The following is an 11,573-nucleotide window of genomic DNA, read 5'->3' on the forward strand; positions in this document are numbered from 1 at the left end:
ATTGACATCCCTGAAATAAACAAAATTAGCATGAAACTACTACTGCAAGTATTTATTTTTTTCTAAATTTATATCATGTATAAATGATACACGAAATAAAATTAGTGCAACAGTAAAAATAAAATAACATGACATATAAAAATAAAATGAAATTACATTTTGTGCATAATGTGAAACAGACAAACTCAAACTCTGTGCTGAACTCCATAGAAATAAAACATGATCCTCTAATTCCATTCATCAACCTGTGAGGACCTTGAAACTCCAAGAACACACCTGAAAAGTGAAGAACACGTCACATCTCATATCAGATTAAGAATCATTTAATCTTTCACTTTATATGTTTGTTGCAACAATCACACATATACATTCAAAAATCTTTGAGCAGTCTAACCCCAAACTCTCCCAGACAACACTGTCACTTAATAATTTAATAAACTATGATGTTTTCACAGGGATACTTACTAAAGCAGAGCATTGCTGGACAACTATATGAATTTAATGCCTCGTTAGTCAAATTATTACTCTAAAAATATATTTCTCACTATCTCTTTCAGCCGCCATCATGGTGGTACTTAATAAACACACTGTTGGCTGCATCCGAAAACTGAAAAATGCTGCCTTCGGAGGACGCATTCCAAGATAGGAAGGCATCAAAGCACGTCCGATTTCAATGTTAGCTTCAGTTCCTGTCTCCTGAGATGCCTTCATCTATTATTAACAGTACTACTACTACTACTACTAATGATAATAATTAACTAATATAATAATTAATCACACTAAATGCATACATTGCATTGACATCCCTAAAATAAACAAATTAGCATGAAACTACTACTGCAAGTATTTATTTTTTTCTAAATTTATATCATGTATAAATGATACACGAAATAAAATTAGTGCAACAGTAAAAATAAAATAACATGACATATAAAAATAAAATGAAATTACATTTTGTGCATAATGTGAAACAGACAAACTCAAACTCTGTGCTGAACTCCATAGAAATAAAACATGATCCTCTAATTCCATTCATCAACCTGTGAGGACCTTGAAACTCCAAGAACACACCTGAAAAGTGAAGAACACGTCACATCTCATATCAGATTAAGAATCATTTAATCTTTCACTTTATATGTTTGTTGCAACAATCACACATATACATTCAAAAAATCTTTGAGCAGTCTAACCCCAAACTCTCCCAGACAACACTGTCACTTAATAATTTAATAAACTATGATGTTTTCACAGGGATAATTACTAAAGCAGAGCATTGCTGGACAACTATATGAATTTAATGCCTCGTTAGTCAAATTATTACTCTAAAAATATATTTCTCACTATCTCTTTCAGCCGCCATCATGGTGGTACTTAATAAACACACTGTTGGCTGCATCCGAAAACTGAAAAATGCTGCCTTCGGAGGACGCATTCCAAGATAGGAAGGCATCAAAGCACGTCCGATTTCAATGTTAGCTTCAGTTCCTGTCTCCTGAGATGCCTTCATCTGGATGATTTTTGAAGGCAGCATAGATGTATCCTTCGCTGCCTTTGATAGCCCACAATCCTGTGCGTTCCATTCTCTGACAGTTAAGCTAAAAAATAAAGATGGTGTCTGAAAGTTGCGGTCGGTGGTCAGTTTGTGTGTAAATGTACGTTTCTGATCAACGTTTTCCCCTTTTGATGTCATTTCTAGAGAGAAATTAATATTCCAGTAATGAAAAATTCACTTGGTTATCACAAAAGCTCTCTATATTTTGCTGTAGATCAATAAACCGTTACTCTGAAAACCTGTCCGAGAACAGTTTCATGAGGTGCCATGAAAAAACGCTGCCTGCAAAGTCATTGCCTCATACGGCAGAGGCAGCAAGGCAGCTGCCTAAGTTTTCGGATGCAGCCATTGTCTTCAAGACTCGAGGGTCTCGATAGCGTATGCAAACTCCTAACATCTCTCGCAAACACACGCGTGCGCTCCCTTTTCAACAGCAGCAGAGAGGCTGCACGTTTGACCCGCGCCTGTGCCTCATATCAAGAGCGCTCCGGACGAACATATCACTCGCTCGACTTCAGCTTTTCCAAGGTCTTTATTGAGTGCATTTCAGTACAATAGTTCTCAGAAAGTTACAGTTTCAAACTCTGACATACTCAACACAAGAAACGAGTGTTAACTATACAGCCTCGGTGAGGTGAGGGGGGCTTTCCTTCGCTCGGTATCTACAAAACAGTGTGAGCTTGTATCCATGCCATGCTAGTAATATCAACAGTCTCTTGAACCCTTTGACTCTCTGGCTTTTAATATCGGCTGTCAAAAGTAATGCTCCATCATTTAAACATGAATGTGTCGTTTGAAGCGTGCGAAAGAAAACGAACAATACAAAACGGGGGCTCGTTCCTACAGGCGATGTGAGATGATGCTTTTGTTTGTTCCAAACTTGCTTTTTGTTTGCGCTTGTTTAGTCTGAGCCGAGCTAGTGAACACATGCACCGCTCAGACTTCAGTTGGCACAGTAACAGCATCGCCGCTGATCCGCTGCCCCACTGCCAAACGCGCACCAGACTCCACAATGTGTCGACACTCCAGGCAAAGAGTGATCAAATTAGAAATTTTCACAAAGTCTGGCTGCCTCAGTTTTTATGATGGCAATTTGCATATACTCCAGAATGCTATGAAGAGTTATCAGATGAATTGCACTTAATTGCAAAGTCCCTCTTCGCCATGAAAATGAGCTTAATCCCAAAAAACATTTCCACTGCATTTCAGTCCTGCCACAAAAGGACCAGCTGACATTTCAGTAATTCTCTCATTAACACAGGTGAGAGTGTTGATGAGGACAAGGCTAGAGATCACTCTGCCATGCTGATTGAGTTAGAATAACAGACTGGATGCTTTAAAAGGAGGGTGGTGCTTGAAATCATTGTTCTTCCTCTGTTAACCATGGTTACCTGCAAGGAAACATGTGCAGTTAGCATTGCTTTGCAAAAAAAGGGATTCACAGGCAAGGATAATGCTGCTAGTAAGATTGCACCTAAATCAATCATTTATCGGATCATCAACAACTTCAAGAGGAGAGGTTCAATTGCTGTGCAGAAGGCTTCAGGGCACCCAAGAAAGTCCAGCAAGTGCCAGGACCATCTTCTAAAGTTGATTCAGCTGTGGGATCGGAGCACCACCAGTGCAGAGCTTGCTCAGGAATGGCAGCAGGCAGGTGTGAGTGCATCTGCACGCACAGTGAGGCCAAGACTTTTGGAGGATGGCCTGGTGTCAAGAAGGGCAGCAAAGAACCCACTTCTCTCCAGGAAAAACATCAGGGACAGACTGAAATTCACCAAAAGGTACAGGGATTGGACTGTTGAGGACTGGGGCAAAGTCATTTTCTCTGATGAATCCCTTTTCTGATTGGTTGGGGCATCTGGAATAAAGCTTGTCCGGAGAACAAAAGGTGAGCGCTACCATCAGTCCTGTGTCATGGCAACCGTAAAGCATCCTGAGACCGTTCATGTGTGGGGTTGCTCACTCACAATTTTGCCTAAGAACACAGCCATGAATAAAGAATGGTACAAAAACATCCTCCGAGAGCAACTTCTCCCAACCATCTAAGAACAGTTTGGTGATGAACAATGCCTTTTCCAGCATGCTGGAGCACCTTGCCATAAGGCAAAAATGATAACTAAGTGGCTTGGGGAACAAAACATCAACATTTTGGGTCCATGGCCAGGAAACTCCCCATACCTTAATCCCATTGAGAACTTGTGGTCAATCCTCAAGAGGTGGGTGGACAAACAAAAACCTACAAATTCTGACAAACTCCAAGCATCGATTATGCAAGAATGGGCTGCCATCAGTCAGGACGTGGCCCAGAAGTTGATTGACAGCATGCCAGGGGGAATTGCAGAGGTCTTTAAAAAGAAGGGTCAACACTGCAAATACTGAGTCTTTGCATAAACTTATTGTAATCGTCAATAAAAGCCTTTGACACTTATGAAATATACCAGTATACCATAGTAACATCTGACAAAAAGATTTAAAAACACTGTAGCAGCAGACTTTGTGAAAATTAATTTTGCGTCATTCTCAAAACTTTTGGCCACGGCTATATATATCCTGCTAGTCTTAACCATAAACTAGTCTTTACTGTCACTTTTGATCATTTAAATGCATCCTTGCTGAATAACAGTATTCATTTCTTCAAAAATATACATCTACATCTTAGTGACCCCAAATTTTTTTAACTGTTGTATATATTAGGGAGACACCAATATCTAGGATCATTATATTATATTAATAATCCCATAAATTATGATAGCTGATTTGTTTAGCACGTTTAGCTACATATTATGCTATACAAATACAATAGTAATATTATTTGTAACACTTTACAATCATGTTTAATTCATTAACATTTGTTCATGCATATACAGTATATCATGAAAAATAAACTGCATCTTTTTTTTGCAGCATCTACTAATCTAGATTAAATTATAAACACACTGTGGTTCATTGTTAATTCATGTTCATTCAATGTTCATATCCATTCATACAACCTGAAATCTTAAAATGTTTTGCATTTTCAGAAATTAACATTAACCTAGATTAATACATTTTTCAAGAATATCAGCTATAAAAAAAAAAATCTATCCTGTTCTAGATATTGGCATTTTCCATTTTCAAAAACACATATTGGTCAACCACTGTTATATTTTAACATGAAATGCCTTTTGCAACCCATTGCACTTCAATATGCAGTAATTATAAATGAAACAGGATATGATGATGGAACTGAATTTTAACCACCATGATTGGACTGTGAAAAGAATAGAGAATAACTCACGTGGTTGGAAGTTGAAATAAACATAGAAAGAAAATAGGGTAAAATTTTCATTTCATCCTGACTTAATACTCTAATCTCTAATGTCTGTGACTTTCTTCTTTCGTTATTCCCCATTTCTTCTAATTTATTTCCCTATCCTGCGCAATCTACTGTCTCTCACTCTCTCTTTCATCTCACTCCAGCTCATTCATCACTCTCCTCAGTCTGTGTGCTGTACCTGCAGGTATCCCAGCAGGCTCCACCCTCCCCAGAGTGTCTACGGCGATGAGAGCAAGTCAGCCATTTTTCAGCTGGGCCATACGGCAGGACGCCGGACAGCTTGGTTATGCCCCACTGCGAACGAGCTGGACGCGGGCCACGGTGAGGATACTTTGTGATCATTAATTGAGCTGCCTTCGGTCCTTTGCGCAGGGGAAGACATCTTCATCTAGTGTTAACGCTTGTATAAGAGCCAGACATTATCGCTACCACCGTCGTATGAAGGAACAGATTCACTTTCTTCAATGGAATACAGCTGAGGAGTGTGTGTGTGTGCACGCAACAGAGTAAGCCTCTTGGCAGAAGCTGTAAAAGCATGTCATCCTTAACAAAGAGCCAATACACTCTTTGGTTGCCATGGTGAAATTCAGTGTAGCCAATTAGGTGCAACACCTTGGGTATATCTGTGTGATGGATTGTGTGTGTGTGTGTGTTGCTTGTAGAGAATAACCATAAACCATGAGTCTCATTAACTTACAGGCAATGTAGCTGCTTATTCATTACACACACACACACACACACACACACGATTCACAACAGGCAAATGAATGGTACAGCTGCTAACCTCTACAAACCGTTATGTTTCAAATCTCACATTGGGGTTCTTTAATGCTAAACCTTATGAGATCCTGCGGGACTGCTTTTAGCCATTATGACCCTCAAATCCGGAACCTTTTACCAATTATATTTGTATTTATTCATACAAGGCTCTTTTGTCCAAATAAACTTACAAATGAGGAATTTTATCATAAAAGCCAACCATATTTGCAGCACACAATGATTCAAAATTATTTATTTGTTTGGTTATCATTTATTTTTAAGTTGCCTTTTGAGTATTTTAGGTCTCTATGTAATTGCATTGAATTTAACTTTACTTTTAACATTTAAATTCACTTTTCACTTCTAGTTTGTGGCTTTTTTCATCTTACTGTTTTTTATTAAAATGATATACTGATTTGTTTAGCACGTTTAGCTACATATTATGCTATACAAATACAATAGTAATATTATTTGTAACACTTTACAATCATGTTTAATTCATTAACATTTGTTCATGCATATACAGTATATCATGAAAAATAAACTGCATCTTTTTTTTTGCAGTATCTACTAATCTAGATTAAATTATAAACACACTGTGGTTCATTGTTAATTCATGTTCATTCAATGTTCATATCCATTCATACAACCTGAAATCTTAAAATGTTTTGCATTTTCAGAAATTAACATTAACCTAGATTAATACATTTTTCAAGAATATTGTTAAATGTTAGTTCATACATCCATAATGCATTTACTATTGTTGACAACTTAGAACTTACTGTATAGTGTTACCTATAATATTATTATTATTATCATCGTCAATAAGCTGATGCTATTTCTTCATGGCAACCAAAAAGTAACAGCCCAAAGCCATCAAAAGCCTGAGTGTGTGTGTGTGTTTCCCAGTGCTTCACTGACTGCTTAAGTAGAATGTGCTCAATGGGGTGGCATTAGACATCTGTTCATAAAGGGTCACACAGATGTTCAATCCAGACACACACACAAATAAATGGAGAGCTGATGGCATGAAAGAACATGTACCGCATTTAGCAATGTCATCCAGAAACATCTGGAGCCGAGAGTGTGACTCGGCCTGATAAAATTGGTAAAGGGCAGCGGTTTCGCAAGTCTCTTCGTTTCCTGTCTGCGACCTTTCCGTTCGCTTATGTAAACACGTGCTTGGAAACAGATTAGCGGTTTTAAAGACCCTGTAAGACCAACATTAGTACAGATTATCAACAGAGGAACTACATTTAAGTGTACTAGCTAGTTTAGGCGGTGACTACGCACCCTCCCCCAATGCTAGTCGACGCATTCAAACACTCTGACACGAAACTAACAAGAACGACAAGAAGTAGAAGAAGAAGTGGAAGAAAGAAAAGCTGTACACGTAAGTGCTCATCAGCGTGGAAACACCTACAATAAACACTGTTTAGTGGCCTGAATGCGTAGCTTTTTTCACCTAAAGTATATCTTTTTATCACTAGTTTATACACAACTAACTGATATTTACACAACATTGACAGAGTCAAGAGTTCATCCCAGATTGTTCTCGTGGCGTCGCGCTGACGTAAGCGGAATCGGCGGTTCTGGTCCAACACGCAACATTGCCAAAAATGCAAGCGGAAGAAGAGGGTATTTACATACAGGTCTGTTACACTTCACCTTCAATATGAAGGTTTACTCTGAAGATATACTCGTATTTATTTAAAGATATACAGCATTTATGCTTGTATGGCCTAGGGATGGGACGCAGCCATACAGGATGTCCTTTGGCAACATCAGCCATACCGAGATCGACAGGTAGTGTTAGTGGTAAGCAGTGACGATAGAAGGTTTATAGTGGAAAAAAATTAAGAATGAAAGAACCTTGTAGAAATCGTTGTAGACGTCTCAGAATCTGCGTAGTCATAGTGATCTTTTTGATAAGGAACACGAAGGTAACTAAAACAGAATTAATGACAAGAAGAGGACAAAAGAGTCCGCTTCTTCAGTTTTCCCTGTAAATGTAGCCCAAAGAGACAAACAGCCGACAGGTAAACAGATGTCCTGCGAGTCTCGGTGGTCCTGTTCCGATCTGGTCTGTTGGATATGGGATAATGGTTCCTCTCCTGAAATATGTTCTCAGATCAGGATGACAGTCTCTATTCTTGCGCGCTCCGATGGGATTGGGCTCACCCGCCTGTAATTCTTACGCAAGCTGCCCAGCCCGTCGTCTGGCGCCCCCTGTAGTCATGCCAGCGCTGTGCCCGTCTGACACTGGGACATCTGCAGGTGCATGGACTGAATGCTGTTGAGGATTTTCTTCTGATGGCCGGCTAGAGTCACACCTATCCTCAACAGGTCCCTATGAACACGAGAAGAATGCATAACTACAGTTAATACTGGACACACACTCAAATGCAGTGCACAACCATGACAAATATCTCCAAAGCAGACACTAAATAGCTGTATAATATACATTTGCATCGCTCCTTCCTAATTGAACAGTCATTTGTAACATACTTTAACAATACCTTTCCAAGTTAAAGGAGCTGCTGTTATCATTGCACATTGGTTGATGCTCAGACTACATTCACATCTCAACTAAATATGGCTGAAATTTGACGTTTTGCCTTAAATCCATTTTTTTGAGGCTGTACACATGAACTGATAAAACTTTACAATAAGATTGTATAGGTTAACATTAGTTGCAATAATGAAATGCAGTAGCTAACATGAACTAACAATTAACAATAATTTCACAGCAATTTTTTATTTGTACACTTACTAATACATTGTTAACATTTAAACATTAAAAAATGTATTATAAATCTATGAATTAATAATGAGCAATTCACAAAGTATATAAAATGAACAGTAATATAAATTCAACAAGAAAATGTACAATTCACAAACATATAAAAACTTAAAATAAAATATTTAAAAAAATCACACACACACACATATATATTTATATAATATTGCCTTCAATATAATCCATACTAATTAACGTTTTTGTTTTGTTTGTTTTTTTACTCTAGCAGTAGTAAAAATTTAAATACACTAAAAGCAGTTTGCCAGATGGTACAGGAAAACATTCACTGAGCAACTCTTGACAAGCACATCTTCCTGTTAGTAGCGTAATGGTCAGTACAGTACATCAAAAAGCCAAGTAAGATCAAGACGTGTCTGCTACAGCATCTGATTTTAGGTGACTGTTTCACTGCCTCCTTTAAATTACATCGACAAAAGAGCAACACTGAATAAACGCTCAATTTACTCCACTATCCTCTGACAGGAGCTTTTATTCTGAATGAGAACAACCTGTACTATCAATATACGAACCATTCAAACAACCCAGAGAGAGAGAGAGAAAAAGCTCAGAGCCCCTACAGGTTTATGATGTGAGAGCAAACAGCATTAACACATGAAAGCTGCTTGCATTTAACTTCCTGTTTATGCGTGGGCTCATACTTATGTTGCTAATTAAGCTCAGACCCTCTCTGTGAGCGGCGGCTGCATTAATCAGACCGTCAGAGACGCTACACCTCACAGTACGCTTCCAGGAGACGTGTATTAAACATCGTCAACAGCATATCCACCTGTTCGCTCGATAGCGACTCAAACCAGTCAAAACACACGCACATACCTTAGCGATTCATGCTAATCCTAATGTATGGTTCATAAATCGATATTAAACTAGTTTGCGGCGATATCTGGCCACTTGGCATTCTGTGATCAATGACTGTCTGGAAATCTGAAACCAGCTTTAATCACCCTTCACACAGACACAACAAACCAACTCACCGAGCATTAGACATCATCTAAAATAAACCAATAATATGACAGGATGGCTGAATAAGACACATAATTGTTGTAAACATAATGATTTTTGAAACAGATGTTGTTAACAGTGTGACATATGAAAGCCTGTTTTCAACTCAGGAATCAGGAAACTAAGTGATGAAGTTTAAAACAGGAAATAAAGTTGCAATTGTGAGGTCAAAAGTCACAATTTTGAGAAATAAGGTCGCAATTAGGTGGTTGACTAGTTGTATAATCTGTTGATGGGGTTAATTCAACCAATTTACTGCTGGTAGACCATCTTGGCTAAGAAGGTGAAGAACCGGCTAACCACATTTCAAAACACTGAATGGTTGACCAGTTTAATTATCTTAAGCTGGTATGTACGGCCTGGTGTTACTTTAGAAATGGACAACTTTAGAAATGTTAGATTGGTCATTAGCTGGTTTGGGTTGTTGACTAGTTGTATGACTAGATGATAGGGCCAATTTGACCATGTCGGTGAACCTGGTTAGAGCTGGTGAAGAGATTGCTAACCATATTTCAAAACTCTTCTGAATATTTGACCAGTTTAACTAGCTCAAGTTGGTACAGTCTGGTTTTACCAGCAGTGAAAAGCTTTAGTAACAATGATAAAAGCCTAATAAATATAAGAACTTTAGATACTGCGAGACTGATCATCTGCTGGTCCAAGCTAGTTTTGACTAGGTTGACTAGTTGTACGACTAGCTGATGTCAGTCAACCTGGTTAGAGCTGATGGACCATCTTGGCTAAGCTAATGAGGAGCTGGATAACCACATTTCAGAATACTTCAGAATGTTTGACTAGTTTAACCACCGTAAACTAGCCTGGTTTTCCCAATTTATTTAAAAACAGTGCTTTAGACAGTTCTAAGCTGGTTTGGTTGGTCTATGAGTTGGATGACAAACTTATTTAGAAACTAGAAGGTGGCTTATTAGTTGGTTAATCAGATGGTGGGGCCATGTTTGATCTGAAAGGTCATGTTGGTCAGCCTGGATAGAACCACATTCCGGCTTGCACTGGCTAACCAGTTTGACCATCTAATGCCAACATGGATTTGTATGACATTTATTGACAATAAAGAATCCCCAATGTTGAGAAATTGTACAAATTATTTAGAAAAGACACTTAAAACTTCACACTCACTCTGAAGTCATCTGGGTGACCAGCTGTAGAGATGTGAAGCCAGAGTTGAGGAAATTGTCTCTGTATTGAGACATCTTGACAGCAGCCAGCCAATCCTCTACAGAACTAAAGGTGGTGAAGTCTGGGATGGACCTGTCCAACAACGGTTGGGACGGACTGGAGGAGGAGAGAGAAAGAGAGAGTGAGATGCAGGGGAAAAGAGGAGTTACATCACCCAACCTTGGGTGTCATGGTTGCTGTCTTTGTAGGGACCACCTACCTTGTTTTTCCCAGAAAGAAAACAGCTTCATAAGTGGACTAAATAGTGTCTTTTTAACATGAAAACACACTAAATGTTTAGGGTTTGTGAACCGTTTTAATATATTGTACTTTACTACAGTCTTCAGCATCACATGATCCTTCAGAAATTGTTCTAATATGCTGATTTGCTGCTCAAGAAACATTCCTTAGTATTCAAAGTTGGAAACATTTGTGCTGCTTAACATTTTTAAGTTAACCATGATACTTTTTTAACAGGATTCTTTGATGAATAGAAAGTTCAAAATAACTTAAAAAATATATATATTTTGTAACAATGTAAAAGTCCTTGCTGAATAAACATTCATTTATTTAAAAAAAAAAATCCCCCAAACTTGTTAGCATAAATAAAGGTTTCCACCATAGTATGAAAACAAAATGTGTGTATAATAAGTTTGTTTGACTAACATTGTGGGTATACTGGCAACTGCTTTAAGGCTGGTGGGGTTGCGGATGAGTTTGTCAAGCGTACTGACGATATCCGTGAAGCGCGGCCGAGCGTTCCGATCTTTCTGCCAGCAGTCGAGCATCAGCTGGTGGAGAGCAGTGGGACAATCCATGGGGGGCGGCAGCCTGTAATCCTGCTCTATAGCGTTGATCACCTACACACACACACACACACGCGCGCGCGCACACGCACACGCACACAGACACAGACACAGACACAGACACACAGACACACACACACACAC

At 38.7% G+C, this 11,573-nt stretch overlaps 1 protein-coding gene across 1 annotated transcript in view; it reads right to left on the bottom strand.

Annotated features, from left to right (window-relative positions):
- Window positions 1-6,243: 6,243 nt before the first annotated feature.
- ephb1 (EPH receptor B1) overlaps window positions 6,244-11,573 on the bottom strand; it is a 262,922-nt gene continuing 257,592 nt past the window's right edge. Inside the window, exons 14-16 of the mRNA XM_016231011.1 lie at window positions 11,290-11,483; window positions 10,585-10,740; window positions 6,244-7,977 (exon numbers count right to left, since the gene is read on the bottom strand). Coding sequence (XP_016086497.1) covers window positions 7,863-7,977; window positions 10,585-10,740; window positions 11,290-11,483 — 465 coding nt within the window. The 3' untranslated portion in view covers window positions 6,244-7,862. The remainder of the gene's footprint in view (window positions 7,978-10,584; window positions 10,741-11,289; window positions 11,484-11,573) is intronic.

Source organism: Sinocyclocheilus grahami, unplaced genomic scaffold (genome assembly GCF_001515645.1).
Source record: "Sinocyclocheilus grahami isolate Dianchi unplaced genomic scaffold, SAMN03320097.WGS_v1.1 scaffold382.1, whole genome shotgun sequence".
NCBI classification, from domain to species: domain Eukaryota; kingdom Metazoa; phylum Chordata; class Actinopteri; order Cypriniformes; family Cyprinidae; genus Sinocyclocheilus; species Sinocyclocheilus grahami.